Source organism: Botrytis sinoallii (assembly GCF_014898435.1).
Source record: "Botrytis sinoallii strain Bc 23 chromosome Unknown BSIN_019, whole genome shotgun sequence".
Taxonomy (NCBI): Eukaryota; Fungi; Ascomycota; class Leotiomycetes; order Helotiales; family Sclerotiniaceae; genus Botrytis; species Botrytis sinoallii.
This window is the reverse complement of record NW_024066046.1, coordinates 459,790-476,374: the sequence shown is the minus strand read 5'-3', so window position 1 is coordinate 476,374 and position 16,585 is coordinate 459,790. Positions and strand designations below refer to the sequence as shown.

Below are 16,585 nucleotides of genomic sequence, written 5' to 3'. Positions count from 1 at the left end.
TCCTCCCAGAGATCTCCTCTCGTCCGAAAGCTTTAAGTTATTATCTAACCCCTATCCAATCATTCTCATCATTGGAAATACTCACTTCATATTGGATATCGTATACGTATTTCTTCAAAGTTGAGAGTCGAAGATTTATATACCATAACATCACTTGCATCCAATAAGAATCTATTCGGCCTCCACGGCAGTGGCTCCCGGAGGGCCAGCGGAGCATCAGTTGGAGATGAATGAATATGGAGTATCAAGTGTCAAATGGTGTTTGTTGATTTGGATATCGTTCAATTAGAATTATCTATCTCATCCTACTCCATCCCATTCCATTCCATTGCACCCCTTCCTCTTTTATTTCTATACACAGATTTTATCGTCGTTCCAATATCTCATTTCATTGCATTCAATACACCCATCATGAAAATGACACCCAAACGCCTTCCAATAACCCAATACCCATCACCAATCTATGAAAAACAAAACCCTCATTCTCAATTCTCCTTTCTCCTATCATCTCTACCACAACCTCTCCCTACCACCTCTCTCAAAATCAAACCCTCTCCCACCATCCCTTGCCAACCTCTCACTGGCTCTCCTTCTCCACGGACTAGCCGTCGCCGTACTAACTCTATGCAACTCCGCGTATTCAATGTCTTTATTCATATCCTCTTCGTTCAATTCCTCTAGTCCCTCGACATTAAATGTCTCATCCATTTCTCCTATACCTTCCATGGTTTCCAATGCGCCAAATGCACTCATGTCAATGTTATTTGATTGTAAGCCAGCCCATGGTTCGGAGCCGTTATTACCCATTGCGAGATCCATGTCCATCTCAATATCAAAATTCATAACCGCATTGGCATTATTGAATAGTGGCAAAGCAGATATACATGAGCCAGTAATAGTTGCTAATGGCGTCGAAGGATGATTTGAGAGGAAATCCATGTTGTTGGATGAAGAGGTATTAAACTCTAAACCCAAATCCATATCTGTATTGTTGAGTAATTCCTCATCAAAGGAAGCCAATAAATCATCATCGTTAAGGAAAGCCGGTGTTTGATGTGTTGAAAAGGAAGGGATTGATTGGGCTTGTGGTTGATAAGTTTGAGTTTGAGTTTGCGAATTTGGCGAAGAACTTGTTGAATAAACTCCATAATGGGTTTTAAATTTCTCCAAAAGTTGACTATCATCAGCAGCCGTATTTGGCACATTCAATATCTCTCTTGCTTTAGCCCTGAACAACTCATCGGATGGAACGCGCCCTTGTGCCTTTTCCGTCTTGACCAGATCTAGTAATGCTTCTTCCAGTTCTCTCGAGCAAAACACCTGTGCGGGCATCTTATATCGTTGTTTAAGACTTTTGATGTATCCATTTGCGGTTTTTCCTCTCAATTTCACAATCTTTTCACTTTCATCCATATTGGCAAGATTGACTTCGAACTCTGTTGTATCGCATGCCTTGATGTCTTTTCCTGGATTTAGATAAGGTGGGCAAAAGCCTGTGCCACCCAAAGAAACCTTCCAGGAGAGATTTCCCGTCGGAAGACCTGGTCCGGATTCTTGTGGTGAGAGACCAGCATCGCGTTTGAATCGCATTAGCCATTCGGCATTGTCTGCTGCGGTTTGATTCCATGGGTCATCGTCATCATAAATCACCCAGCGAGCTTGGTTTTGAAGTTCGGCGTCTGTTGGTACCTACTGAATGTTAATACACCAAAAGAGAATATCAAGGATTAAGGTGAGCTTACATGTTGATTTGGATTGTTTGGTGACATACATCTTGCCACAAATCTGGAAAGCTCTCGGACTAACCGAATATAACAATTTGCATCGTTGAGAAAATATTTTAAAGGTTGTGCAGGGTTGGAGTTTGCCGATGGCTGATTGGATGCTGTGAGTGTATGAATAGGCTGATTGTACTTAGTGTTTGGTGAAGCTCCTTTACTTCCTTTACTTCCTGGACGACTACGAGTTTCATAGTTCTCCAATTCCCAATGTAATGTTCGTGATGGAGATGATGTAGCTTGCCCAGGAGAATCAATGGCTGTTGGGAACATAATGGAAGGTTTGTTTTCTGCAGCTGGCGCAAGTCCGTTTCTGGTCTTGAATATGTGAAGATACAATGGATCGTCAGCCCAAGTTTGATTCCATTGATCATCACTTCCATAAACGATAAGTCTAGCATGTCGTTGAAGATCAGAATCTGCAGGCTTTATACCCAACGCAGCTTGAAGTTGCACATAATCTTTCATCTCTGCTTCGAGTCTTGCGTAGTTGTGTATGGCATGATCAATGGAAGTTTCATCCTTTGATCTTACTCCTTCGTTAGCCATTTCAGAACTCCTAGGCAAGCCCGCACGTCTTCTAAAATCAGCGAGCCAGGAGGTTGAGTTCTTTATCAAATATGTGAACCAAGAAACAGCACCTTTGCAAGGTAATGTAGCTGTTAATTCGGCTTCATCAATAATTCTGCATGCTTCAACTTGTAACTCAGAATCCGTAGCAGTTAGACCAAGCATTTGTCTTGAATCGACGTAACTTCGTAGGGCTTGTTCCTTTGGACATTGATGAATTGATGATGTTGCACCAATTAATGAATGTTGAGCTGTTTCGAATGGTTTCTTTCGAGTCATTTCAAGTGTATCTTGTTCATCTGTTTCGTAGTTATCCGACCCAGAGAACAAGATCAGATCTCGTAACCAAGATCTATCGGGATATTGTGGTGGATCCGAGACAGCATCCAGATTGCGAATTATTTGACGAGCTATGCCGAGTAATTCTTCATCGGTAGGAGTTATGCCTTGTACAACTTTATCATTGACGTATTGTGTGAGGCCACTCTTGACCAAATTTTCTGGTGTACGATCTTCGTTGTAAGGATCCTGGGAGGCTTCGAAAGGTCGTACGGTCATTCGCTCTTCATGAATAAGATCTATTGTAAAGTCAGTGATTACGAATGGAGAGATTAGAAGAGGGAAAATAAACTTACAGGGAGGAATTCCGTTTTCAACAATGTTAAGAATTTGTGGTTCAAAACCCCAGTCACCTTTCCAGTCAACCATACTTTTACCACTTTTGAAATGTTCTGCCAGATGATCCACTCTAGCAGTCCAAGAATCCATTACAATTCCACAGAAACCACATCTAGAACGTATTTCCGGTGTGATAGCTTTCCAACTTTCCATACTCCAACTAGCAAATTTTACATCATGAACAAGGTTGAGATGTTGACGTAGGTGATCTTTCCGGTAGAATGTCCTTTCTCCAATTGGCTTTTCAGCACAACTTGAATGGTTATGCGATTCTGCATGAGCGGCGGATGGGTTTGGATGATCACAATACACGCAACCTGGACGTTCGAATTCTTTGTTGTACTGTATGGGTCCATTGGGACAACAGATCCACCTCTCTAGTGATAAATGTAGTGATTTTTCATGCCTCTGCCAATCATGTTTTGTCTTGAAAGATTCAGTACAGAAAGTACACTGAAAGGTTCTCGCGGGACCTGGAGCTATGACCTTTGCTGCTTTGGGTGCTTGTCGACGACGACGACGTCTACCCTTATTTCCGAAAGAGCCAAAAGAACCAAATGACCCACGAGATTTATGAGAGTATGCCGATGCAAATGAACCAGCACTAGAATGAGAAGTGCCCAAACTACTCGCCGATGACACATTGTAAAGGGATCGATTCGATCCATCATCAGCGTAACTTGTGTATGGACTGTCCATACCAGAGCTAAAACTAGAAGCAGTGACGGCCTTTGCAATAGCTGTTTGAGAAGCAGGTTCGTGTTCGGGTGGAGAGTGTTTCCAACGTTCCAAAGGATTCATATGTTCCAAGGCAGGAGTAGCTTTCCTTGGAATGTCCATGGCATTTGCATAATTACCCACAGTTGGTGGAGTGACAGTTGGCCTAGTCTTTCCTCTACGACGTGCATTGGCAAGCCAATTTGTGATTTGCGTTTTGTTCAATCCCGTTTTGGACATTAGAATCTCCCTCTCTGAATCGGTTGGATACGGATGACGATGATGTGATCCCAACCAGTCCTTGAGAATTCGTACCGACTGTCTCGAAAATCTCGCACCAACTTTGGGACTGTTGTCTCCAACATCCGATTTAAGATTTTCTGTCGAAGTTTGAAGAGCTGGCAGATCTGTTGAAGAGTTGTTTTGAGATACAGAGTAAGAGTTGTATCCTTCAAATGGTGATGTAGGTGATGTGAGAGGATTGCTTTGAGGTTGCTCTTTTGCCACTTTCCAAGAATCACCGCGAAATACCAAACTGCAAAGTCGATCTGACACGAAGCAACTTTGACAAGCGAGACTTTCTCCATCTCCTACTACTGTGCATGGCTGATCCAATAATTTGCAGTACTCACACTGCTTGACTGGGGGTGTAGATGCATCTTCTAAGATGCCAAAATTGCCTTGGCTATCAACAGTACAATCGATCTCGCCCGAGGCACGATAATCATATAATTTTTTACTCCTGATGTTGAGATCTTGTGTCAAGCTGCATGTTCTTGCAAGAGCCACACAGCAGGTGCAAGAGCCCTTACGGAAACCCTCTTTGATAACTTTGCAATGTGTATTTTCCTGTCGACATCGTGAACAAGGTTTGATAGGCTCGGACATGCCATCAATCCATCTTGGAAAGTCTTGAAAATCGTGTGCTTCAAGTGTGGTAGTGTCAAGTGCTGGTGTAACCACCCCAGTGTCCAAATCTTGAGAGACATGTTCTTCTGGAGCCGAGAAATGTTGTAGGCAAGTAAAGGAATTCTCATCCCCTTCAGGATCTGCAAAGGCTAGGTCGATGTCATAAGGACCTGCACTTGAAACAGTAGTGAGATGACTAATATCATAATCGAATTGATCAGTAGTCGGAGGGGTGGCCGCATGAGTGGCATCATCAAAATTGAAGAACTCATCCATCTCGTCAATTGTAGTCATCTAGAGGGCGTGAGGGCCGTTCGGATGAAAGTGTAATGATATGTAAGACTCAATTGAGTAGGTGGAACGCGGGGAATGTACTCTGATAGAGAAACAACCCACTATCCTGTGCAGAACTGTCTAGGTGCTTGATTGAGTCAGGCAAACGAAAATGAAGATATTGATAAGAAAGAGTCCAAGAAAGGGCGTAGAAAAGTAAAGATGATTAATCCTTGGGTATATATTGTTCACAAGATGACAGATAGATGTAAGAGTAAAAGAATGAAAGAACAAATTATCGAATAGAAAACATATCCCAAAGATGATACAATAGTCAGTCACCTTACCCCCCTCCTCTCCTCTGGAATAGTCATCTTCATGGATGAATTGGTTATCCAGGCTCGCCAGGGTTATCGTCCAATCCTTGTCGGAAAATGTCGATAACACGCCCTTTGACAACCACATCTGTTCTTAGTCAGTCGAGTCAGTCCACAAAAATGGTGCATTACTTACCAAACCCCCACAGCATTGTAAAGATTGTGGTAAAACTCCGATTGGATTGTGAATTCTTATTAGTATTGGGATGAATTTGCCTACCTAGGTAGGTAGTCGAGGTAGGATACAAAGTTACCTAGGTATACGAAGTAGTAAAGTACTCAGCTACTCAGCTACTCAGCAAACTCAGCGAGCTACGAGACTATCTAGGTATAAGTAATGAAGAAGAACATGAAAAGCTTTTTCATTTTCTCCCTTTCCAGCTTTTCCATCGCTTAATTGTTCTTTTCAGTCTATGTTTATAAGTAGGAGTCTATTTATATAGATAGTAATAGTAAATTGTAAATGAATTATTTAAATTCAAGTCATGTTTTCCGAAAATCAATCAATAAGGTCACTAGGTTATTAAAATATTTCTTATAAATACCTAGTCAAATCCGCCTCTTATTTTCTCTACGAATAGGAGGAAGTTCAAATCTTTACCGATCTACTTTTCTGTACCTAGGGAGGTACTTAGTATCCGCAAAATCATTGAAGGATGTGAATGATTTGAATGATTGAAAGCATCAAGAACTAGGTATCAACAATCATCCACTGGTGTAAATATTCACTACCCCATATAATATCGGTACTTATTCTCATCACATACATACGAAGTACATACATACACCAACCAGCCGACCACCCACTAGCCATCCATCCATCCATCCCCCATCCCCCATTCCAGCAAATCAGCAAATCAGCACCAAGCCAACCGACTCGCCAATACATTTAACACGCCGACATCGCACTTCCCCCTCCCTCCCATCCATAATAAGCTCTCGTCGGCAGATATATTTTAGGCTGGCTTGTTGGCTGGGTTTGAGTTTATTAATACGGGAAACATATACACATACATACATAATACACACCCTCTCGACATCCAGATGCAGCAGGCAGCAGCATATCAAAATAAAAATAAACTTTTCCCACCACAGTCCTGACTCCTTGGCTATCACTTACTTACTTACTAACTTACTTGCTTATTTACTCGATATCGTTTTGAAAGAATACCAACCTCAAATTTAGACGAATTCTTCACTAAAATTCATAATTATTTAGCATTTTCAAAATTCAATATCAAAAGAACTAATATAAGTTGTCTTTTTATTCTTTTTTCAATAGAATCAGAATCTATTAATATATTATATAATATAGTCAGATTTTAAATCTTTAAATATAACATCAAAGAAATAATAACCAAAAAGAAATTAGATTCAAAAAGTAATATTTTAGATTTTAATTTTAAGAAATTAAAGTTGAAAATTAACGAATTCTATTTCTATATTATTAATTCTTTTATTTCTTACAAATTCTAAATTGAAATAAGATTATTTTATTTTTAAAAGATATATATAAAATTCGATTAAATATCTAACTGATTATAAAATCTAATATCTAAATTATGTTAATTTAAATTGATATAGAATTTTGAAATAAACGATTTCAATAATTTTTGATATATTATATATTAATTAAATTGAGATTAGTAGGTATTTATTTAAAATAATAATTAAGTATTTATTTATTTATTTATTTATTTATTTATTTACTTATTTACTTACTTACTTACTTACTTACTTACTTACTTACTTACTTTCTTTCTTTCTTTCTATTTTATTTAGATACTCTCGAGCAGTCGAGTTATCTAGATACTTACTATACTCTAAATCACATCAAATCAAATTAAATTAAATTAAATCAAATCACATTATAAATCCCAAATCCCAAATCTCAAATCATATATGAATAAAAGAAATAAAACGAGGAAATAAGCCGGCAGGCGTGATATTATCTAACTACCTACCCTCCTACCCTCCTACCCTCCTACCCTTCTACCCTCCCTCCTACCTCGACCTAGACCTAGACCTAGACCTATGCCCAAGTACCCCCAGCTCGCCCAGCTAGCAGCAACAACAACAACAACAAGAATTCACCAACCGATCACTACTATTTAGACCTTTAGTTTAGCTTCGTATACTTTAGCTTCGTATACCTACTCATAGTTTACTTCAGTTTCCTTCAATTTATATAATCTTAGTCTCCCTAATAATTTCTACACATCAGAGAAACACGCACGCACGCACGCACGCACGCACACACAAACAAGATCCACGAATCCATTTCCGCATGCTTCAATTCATTTCATCTCACTCTTCCTCTACTCTAGACTCTCGAGATATGAATTTTTTATATAAAATCTCATCGTTACTAATTACTACCTAGTACCTAGTACATAGGTACACATAAACAATGATTTCACTCCCTCCCCCCCATGCATCAAGATCAAAGATCAAAGATCATTTCCCATATATTTAATCTTAATCATATGTGAGCGGTTCATGCCATCATGCCATCATGCCATAGGTATGCAACCCGCCAGCCGCCAGTACGTAGATATACCATGTGTAGGTAAGTTCATCCACCGTCAAAATTCGTACAAGGAAAGGGAATTCAAATAGCCACCGCCGCGGGATAATTAAAGTGCGGTTCAAAATACAAAGGGGTCCTCCATGCGGAGGTCGGTCGAAAGAAAATGGTCGAAAGTTTCGCTCTGCGTAATTATATTAATGCCGGGAGATTTCTCCATCTCCTTCGATATCCCCGCCATTACTCCAACCTTCAACCTCCAATCGCAAGTCCAGTGTTTCTCTCACAAATTTGGGTATTATCTTCTTCTTTCACCTCTTCGACCTTCTCCACCAACGACTCCCCCAAAGCTTAATGGGTCTACAGTTCTGAATCCACTGTCTCGCTCCGCCCGCTCCCCACGCTCCCCACGCTCCCTCCTCTCCCTCTTGCTCTTCGACCTCCTCGGTGGGTCATGTTCTTCAATGACCACGACTTCATCACTACCCCCACCACTTGAACTAGGACTTCTCTCCCTACTCCTCCTCACTTCTCTCCTCTCTTCCACAATTACTCTCTCGACAGGTGGTGGAGGCCTCCTCGTTTCTTGTCGCACTTCCTCCCTCACCACTCTAACCGGAGCCGGGCTGCGACTGCGTTGACGCCTAATCTCCACTTTCTCAGTTGTGCTCACTCTTCGACTATGCGGTCTCGAACTCCTGTGCGAATTGTGTGATCTCCGCCGGACATTCTCACGGAATGTCACATCTTCGGTAACTGTAGATTGCGCCGATCGACGACGTCCCAATGTGCAACATGTATATAAGAGCCAGAGAAGTAGTAGAAAGCCTCCCACCGAGCCCAAAACTATGCCGACGATTGTGCCAGGCGAAGGAGAATTGTTTTGTTGTCCGTAGGTAGTCGGAATTATACTTGGGTTACTACTCGTAGTTTGTCGCGAGATTAGGCGAGTCAAGAGTTTTGCCAAATTGGAAGGAGAAGAAGATGACTGAACATGTCTTGGTTGGAAAATTGTAGAGATTGGCTGTAAAATGGTCGTCGTCCTCGAGGTTAACGAAGCCGAATGCGAAACATCCCTTGAGAACAGTGAAATTCCCGAGAATTGAGAAATTGGAATGGGGGCCATATTTGATGATGAACCTGCGAGCGATATGACGCTCGAGGCGTAGAGGAGGCTTCTGGAATTTATTCCCAAACTATGCGCCGGAAGTGTGATGTGTTTTCATATGCTGCGTGTTGATATCCTGATTGATTGTTTACGACTGAGCTGTTTAACGATGCTGGTCTAAGCTTGACGGGGTGATACGATACGATCAATTCAATTCAAGTGGAGGGGTGATGCTGGAATTTGATAAGCTGATTCTGGAAGATGGAATTATGGGGTGGGTGAGTGAATGCAAGAGTAACGAATGGAGGAACGAGCAACGAGGAATGATTGACTGGAGATGTCCAAATTGAAGATATATTATGTGAAGGAAAGAAAAGGGGAGGGGAGATGGGTAGGTAGGGAGAAAGGAAAGAATATCGAGAAAGTTGGAAAGGATAGCATGAGCTAAAAGTAGATTTATCCCATTCCGAGGATTCCTTCAAACTATCCCATCCATCCATCCCATCCATCCATACATATCAAGCATAATGGTACCTATCAATGAACGCTCATGCATCCGTTTTCTGTACCTACCTAGTCGTTCTAATCGCTTGCGCGTAGTTCTCTACTTTTGGCTTGCGCAATCTAGAACAACATGAACAAGAACTCTCTGGGGAAACAGGTACAAGGCAGACTTTTCCGCTTTTCTGGCACGATTCATGATCTGTGAGTGGTTGAAAATGCAGATGGCTGGTAGTCTTTTCATGATATTGCGCTTGATTAGGTAGGTGTCGTTGGTGCGATGAAAATTGGAAATTGGATTTCGTTGACATGGTAAAAAGAAAGAGGCTGGCATGGGATTCTCTCATATCGAGGGGTCGAGGGTTGAGGGCGCTTGTGCATGTGAAGATATAGACCTTACCTGTACGTACCTAGGTAGGTATCTACTATCTAGTACTCTCTCTGTACATCCACATCCACATCCACATCCGGACTTCGTAGTACTCTGTGCACTGAAATTGATTCACCTTGCAGTTGCCCCTCCACTGTGGAGAGAAAGTTAGAAAATCTTTCCTCTCTCTCTCGACCGCCGACGTATCACAATGTGTATGGGCTCCACCAAACGATAAAAGTAAGACTTACCATGGCCATGGCTATGGACGAATAGAATAAGACATAACAATTGCTAACAAGACAGATCATAATCACGTCCCTTCTCTTCACATTTTAGATTTGCACTTTTCAACAAACACCCATCTCCCTATCTTCGATATTGGCATCAAATTCTCCTCCTGCTGAATGATGAGGCGTGTGTGTCGTCTCTCATATCATAAGATGTACTCGAATGAATCGCTGGTACGAGGATAGTTGGTTGGTATTATGATCTTGTGCTAAGCCACCATCAAAGGCCAAGTTTGCGACAGTAAATGTATTATCTTATCGAAATATGAAAAGCCCAGAAACTCCGAATACCAAGCATTTCATTTCTTTTCTTTGTTTCTTTTTCTTGTTCATTCTCATCTTCATTTAATACTCAAATCCATATCCAAGGTAATCTCTACAACTTGAATAAATTCGTTTTCATCTCCTTTTTCTTTCAATCGGTGTTCCTGCCATCATATCCCTATATACCACCATACCTACGGATTCGTCGGTCGAACCATATCCATATCCGTTGAATACGAAGTCAAACCTACTTTGAATCTTCATTAGTTAATTTAGCCATCTTGTATGACGTTGATCTGGAATTATTAGATCGTACCAAGCGCCACCATCTAACAGATCTGTCTTAATAGTACAAAGACTTTCCATTCTACTAGGTATCTACGAGTACAAGAAGACTTTACATCACGATCCGTCAGTCTCCGAGAATTACCATACCAACACCACCAACGTCGCATTCAATCTACCAAAACTCAATCAAAAATGTCGAAGAATTACGAAGAAGGTCCTCCACCTCCAGCATATGGCTCGGATGGTCCTAGTCAAAACTCTGCACCCATCCCCCCTCAAGCAGCATATATGCATCCTTCTCCCTCGCCTCATCCTCAATATCAACAGCAGCCATATCAACAACCTTACCAACAACCATACCCGCAAGATCAATACCCTCAACAAGGATACCCACCACAAGGAGGATACTATGCGCCAGGTCCGCAGATGGGATATCAGCAACAACCTCCATATGGATACCAACAACAACCTTATGGATATCAACAGGGATATGGTCAACAGCAGAGAGGTTCCTCTAGCGATGGCTTTTTGGGGGCTTGTTTAGGAGCTATGGCTTGTTGTTGTTGTTTGGATTTATTGTTTTAGAGGAAGATTGTATGCAGAGAATGGGAAAGGGATCCAGTGGGACGGTTAGGTTGTTTACGTTTGGCAGTAGATGGATTGAGGGGGCAGGCATACTGCAACACGGATTCGACAATGGAAACGAAGTGGAAATATACGATTGGGAGTATCTCGAGGACCAAGCAGGCATATTCGACATTCGCTATTTGAAAATTGGATGGGAGGTCTGTATCACTACATAATCGGCGTATTGGGCTGGCTGGACCTGTCTTGGAAGAATTCTGTATGCAATGGGTACAAGGGATTCAGGTGTCTGGATGAGGCTATTTATCAAATACAACCTTGGAAAGGAGTTATGGGTGGCTATAGTCCGTCTGGGCATTAAAGGACATAGGTTCTCAATTTTATATCTTTCTTAATCAAACACTTTGCCCAATTCTTAGTAAAGATATTTCCATTCTCAGATATTCTGCCTCCACGGCAGTGGCTCCCGGAGGGCCAGCGGAGCGTCATTCTCTTCATGAATATAATTGTAATTAAATTTTAATTGAATGAACAATTATGTTACTATTATGGGGGCAAGCCCCCAAACCCCCATAGCTCGCTGCGCTCGAAGATACCTACCGTATATGACTTCTGTTGTATCGACTTGTATGGAGAGTAACTCTATATATTACTTACTGGGTACACATATACATATATATACCTGCCTAGATAGATAGATACGACCCGTGGACTATCTAGTCCGATAATTCTGTTGCTAAATCAATCTCATAAATTGGGACACTATTGAATTTGGTAAATCCAATTAAAACATTCTCATAAGATATTTAGATGGTTCCTCGTATTTCGTTATATATGATCCAAAAGCAAGTAAGCAAACCTTATAAATCTATAAATATATTATAATCCAATTTTTCTGCGGAGATATGGAGAGATGGGACTTTTAAGAATTCCACTTCTGGTCCCTGCCAAGTCTGCTTTAGCTTGCTTTGCCCAATGAGAAATCTCGTCGACCACTTTAAACAGCTCAGTTTGAAGATCTTCTATTATCACATACATAATTACTTAAACTGTGCCGCACCACAGCCTTGTGCTGAGGTATTTCAATTCCATTCTTTACATCACATCAGTTGTCATGAATCCTTCGATAATAATCAAATCCTGATTTCGAAAACTTCGTCTTAATGTTTATATCACAACTCTTTCGTTTTTTCCCAACTTTTTAATATCCAACATTCATCTCACTGTCGTTCTCGCGCTTCGAATTCGTTGTGACACGCAGCATACATCGAGTGAATCATTTAGGCAGTATACTGGCCCCACCTTCAACAAGTATTCCTTCTGTTTTCTTGGCTACTACATATAATCTCGCTTTTATTCAAGGTCGGAAAAGTTACTACAATCATATCGCACATCATGGCCGATGTTGAAGAGCCACAGTTTACCACCCTCGCGCAACGTATTGCTGCATTGAAGCAACAACAAGCGGGGGACTCTGCCCCTCCAAACAATAGTTTGATAGTAGCCAAACGACCTCCACCACCTCCTATTCCAAGTTCCGATAGACCTCCTCTTCCTACAAGACCAAAGACTGCCAACAATCCTCCAATTGTCACATATGGTTCTTCTGTTAGCCAGAAACCATTCAATGAGCCTCTTGGCACAAAAGCCAACTCGAATCCAGTCAATGGCAATGCCCCAGTTAATAATTCCAAGAGTCCTGCTCTCCCAGCTCGAAATGCACCTCCTCCATTACCCACGAGAAAAGCCTCGACTCCAAATCTGCCACCAAGAAGAGCATCTACTTCTACACAATTGGCAAGGAGAGATTCGGGGGACTCGACCATTTCACAAATGTCTACGGTCTCGGCCATGTCATTGAATAGTTATGGCAGACCTGCATCTTCAATCACATCTATAGGATCAAAAGATGGAAGAATGCTACCTCCTCCCTTGGATATGGCAAAACTTCCACCTCTACCACCTTCAAGAAGAGAGTTACAAGAGAAGGCAAGGTTAGAGCAGAAGGCTAAATTCCCTCTCGTTTCTGTAAGTATTTCTAGTACTATTTCTAGTCTCGGTTTTGGGCGGGCGATCTCATCATCAAAATTTGTTCGATTTCAGGTTGGACGTAGAATTCCAGGCATATTCATCTCAACTTTCCTCCTAGCTCCAAACCCCTTTATAATTACAAATTTAACACTTTTAAAAAACAGACCAAGTCAGCTCCAGTTATTCTCAAACAACCTCCAGTCGTTGAACGTGAATTGCCACCCAAACTGCCATCAAGATCAAATGGCCCACCTAAAATGCCTCCTAGACCCATTGCAAATGTAGAAGATGAGAATTCAGTCTCTCTACCACCGCGAAGATTACCGCCTCCATCCCATACTCGTTCTGTTCTATCACTAGGATTTGGTAACAAATCTACCGAAACACCAAACCCATCACCAGGACCAACACCTACATACAATAGGCCTCCCGGTCCTGCTGTTCAAGAATTGAATGCCAATAATTTTGATCGTATTATTCTCTCCGGAAAATTTGCTCTTGTGGACTTTTATGCTCCATATTGCAAGTATTGTGTCGAATTGGATCCACATTATAAACAGCTTGCCGAGGATTTTGCATTTGCTTCTGACAGAATTGTGATTGCAAAAGTTGATGTTGATGCACATAAATCTTTCTTGGCAAGATATGGTATTGAAGGATATCCGACCATCATGTTCTTTGACGGAAGTGGAGATGATCCGGAAAAGTACCAATATATGAGAGAAACGGACGCCATGACAAAGTTCTTGACTGAGAAGACTGGAATATCACCATCTGATGCACCAAAACCTGGGGGAGGAGCACCACCACCTGTTAACCTTCGATCCAAGCCAACGTCGGCTCAAGTAAAAGCTGTAAGTGTTGCTCCAACTACATTATCTTCTCCATCACAGGGCTGCCTTTTATGTCGAGACTTTTCTGGTCCGGATCAAATTGCATCAAAATATTCAAGGGAATTCCTTCCAAGGTCCCCTGATAATACAGGATATCTTGCTGATGTTCTTTGTCGTCCTTTCAGCTCGCCCACTGATAAAGCTCGTGCTATCTTCGTTTGGCTTCATCATAACATCGCTTATGACACTGGAGCTTTTTTCGGGAACCGAGTCAAAAATGTTACACCTGCCGATACTATTAAAACTGGATTAGCTGTCTGTGGTGGATATGCTGGTCTTTTCACGGCTATTGCACTTAAAGCAGGACTCGAAGCTATCATGGTAACTGGTCACGGAAAAGGGTTTGGTTATACACCTCTTAAACCAGGAGAATCGTGTCCACCACCTAATCCTGGTGGTCATGCCTGGAATGCAGTACGTATCGATGGAGGGGAATGGAAGCTAATTGATCCTTGTTGGGGTTCCGGGCAATTAGGAGAGAATCAAATGTACAACAAAAATTTGATCTCATCCTACTTCACCATGTCGAATGAAGAATTTGGCCTCAAGCATTTTCCAGCCAATAAGTCACATTTCTTTAGGAAAGATAGAAGAGTTTTAACGTGGGAAGAATATTTCATTGGAAATATTGGTGGTGAACCATTACAGATTTTCGGTTCTGTAGAAGATTGTCATGGTATCTCACAAGCTTCAATTACTCCACCTCAAAAATACATACAAGCCTCACCCACATCCAACGATATGATGCGATTTCAATTCTCAAAAGTCTGTGAACATTTTGACTTTGAACGAAATGGTCTCGGTAAACCTTATTGTCTAGTTTTGAAGATAGGAGGAGTGGATGGAAGAAATGATGACATGGTACCATTTGATTTTGACGGGTTTTGGTGGTGGGTAGATGTGGGAGTTGGGGAATTGGGAGTGAGAGGTCAGACGATTAGTTTGTATGCGGTTACGGTGGTTGATGGAGAGGATGCGAGGGGAATGACGAAGAGAGATTATGAGGGGAAGAAGGGGAAGTGTGCGATGGCATTCGCGGGGGTTGCGGCGTGGGAGTTGAATTGAATTGATTTTGTTGAGGTGGGTAGGGATAGGGATAGGGATAGGGATAGGGATAGGGATAGGTTATATAATGAGCAGGTGAACTGGACTGGTAAGCTTTGGATAAGTTTACTTATTAGCGATTATTATCTTTTGTTTTTTTTCTTCTTCTTCTTCTTCTTCTTCTTCTTCTTCTTCTTCTTCTTCATTCGGCTCAGCTTGGCCAGCTGGACTTGGGTCGTGGCGTTATGGGATCGGGCATGGAAAGGTATACATACATAGGTACATCCATCCATACACATGATGGACCAATCGAGATAGATTACAGCATTCTCTGTACTTGTCAATCTTAGAATTCTGCAGATACCCAATGCAGCGTAGCGTGGTGCGCGAATATATATATATATATATATAGGTGTATAGGTGTATAGGTGTATAGGTGTATAGGTGTATATATATTGTTCCAGGTCTTGATATTGTTTATATTGAGAATTTTAAAATTTATAATTGATTGATAGATATATTTCTTTTATATTGTAAGATTATATATGTTTTAAAGTTAGTTCTTTTATTAGTTATTTATGTACTCGCTCGGACGGATTCTTCGCTCGGATTCTTCGCTCGGATTCTTCACTCGGATTCTTCTATGTGACGCTGGATATGTATTAAATGGGACTGGGGGGAAGGGGAGGGGAGGGTTGTTTTGCATGGAGTGTATGGAGTATGTGTATGGAGTGTATGAAGTGTAGATAGCCTGATCCGATTGTAAGATTAAGATTAAGATTATATAGGTAGGTATGTAAATGTAAATGTAAATGTAAATGCAATCTTTGGAAATAAATGTATGGATGTATATATTTGTGCGCTTTTGTGGTGTCTGGTTTGTGATGTGGGATGGGGGATGAGGGATGTTGTGATCTGATTTGAGAGCTGTGATTTGTGATGTCTGATTTGTGGTGTCTGATTTGTGGTGTCTGATTTGTGGTGTCTGGTTTGAGAGCTGTGATTTGAGAGCTGTGATTTGTGATGTCTGATTTGTGATGTCTGGTTTGTGGTGTCTGGTTTGAGATGTGGGATGGGGGATGTGGGATCTGTAATGTTGTGTAACAGCAAGCTTGGATAGATGGGATGTTTTGGTGGGTTTTATGGGGATGGGATGGGATGGGATGGGATGGGATGGGATGGGTTGAGGGGGGAGAAGAGAAGGGGAAGAGAAGGAAACTTGGAAAATCTGGATTGGATGTGGGTTGGATGTGGGTGTGAGGGGAGAGTGAGGGGGGAGACATATGATGGAATGGGATTGGATAGTAATTGGATGATAATTGGATGATATATAGCATAAGCGAAATCAAGAAGCAGATCCGGTGAGGGGTAGAAGCGGAGTA

At 41.4% G+C, this 16,585-nt stretch overlaps 4 protein-coding genes across 4 annotated transcripts; 2 read left to right on the top strand and 2 right to left on the bottom strand.

The window, feature by feature from the left end:
• Positions 1–510: 510 nt before the first annotated feature.
• On the bottom strand, positions 511–4,946 carry EAF02_009337 (uncharacterized protein; the record flags this gene model as incomplete). The annotated part of the gene is made up of 3 exons (XM_038905385.1): positions 511–1,689; positions 1,743–2,926; positions 2,984–4,946. The coding sequence occupies 3 exons, from the start codon at positions 4,944–4,946 to the stop codon at positions 511–513; spliced, it is 4,326 nt and encodes a 1,441-aa protein (XP_038754838.1).
• A 3,181-nt stretch (positions 4,947–8,127) lies between these two features.
• EAF02_009336 (uncharacterized protein) lies at positions 8,128–8,955 on the bottom strand (the record flags this gene model as incomplete). Its single annotated transcript, XM_038905384.1, has 1 exon — positions 8,128–8,955. The coding sequence occupies one exon, from the start codon at positions 8,953–8,955 to the stop codon at positions 8,128–8,130; it is 828 nt and encodes a 275-aa protein (XP_038754837.1).
• A 1,887-nt stretch (positions 8,956–10,842) lies between these two features.
• Positions 10,843–11,235, top strand: EAF02_009335 (uncharacterized protein; the record flags this gene model as incomplete). Its single annotated transcript, XM_038905383.1, has 1 exon — positions 10,843–11,235. One exon carries the CDS (start codon positions 10,843–10,845, stop codon positions 11,233–11,235), a length of 393 nt encoding a protein of 130 aa, XP_038754836.1.
• Positions 11,236–12,630: 1,395 nt separating this feature from the next.
• EAF02_009334 (uncharacterized protein) lies at positions 12,631–15,224 on the top strand (the record flags this gene model as incomplete). Its single annotated transcript, XM_038905382.1, has 2 exons — positions 12,631–13,263; positions 13,431–15,224. 2 exons carry the CDS (start codon positions 12,631–12,633, stop codon positions 15,222–15,224), a joined length of 2,427 nt encoding a protein of 808 aa, XP_038754835.1.
• Positions 15,225–16,585: the final 1,361 nt, after the last annotated feature.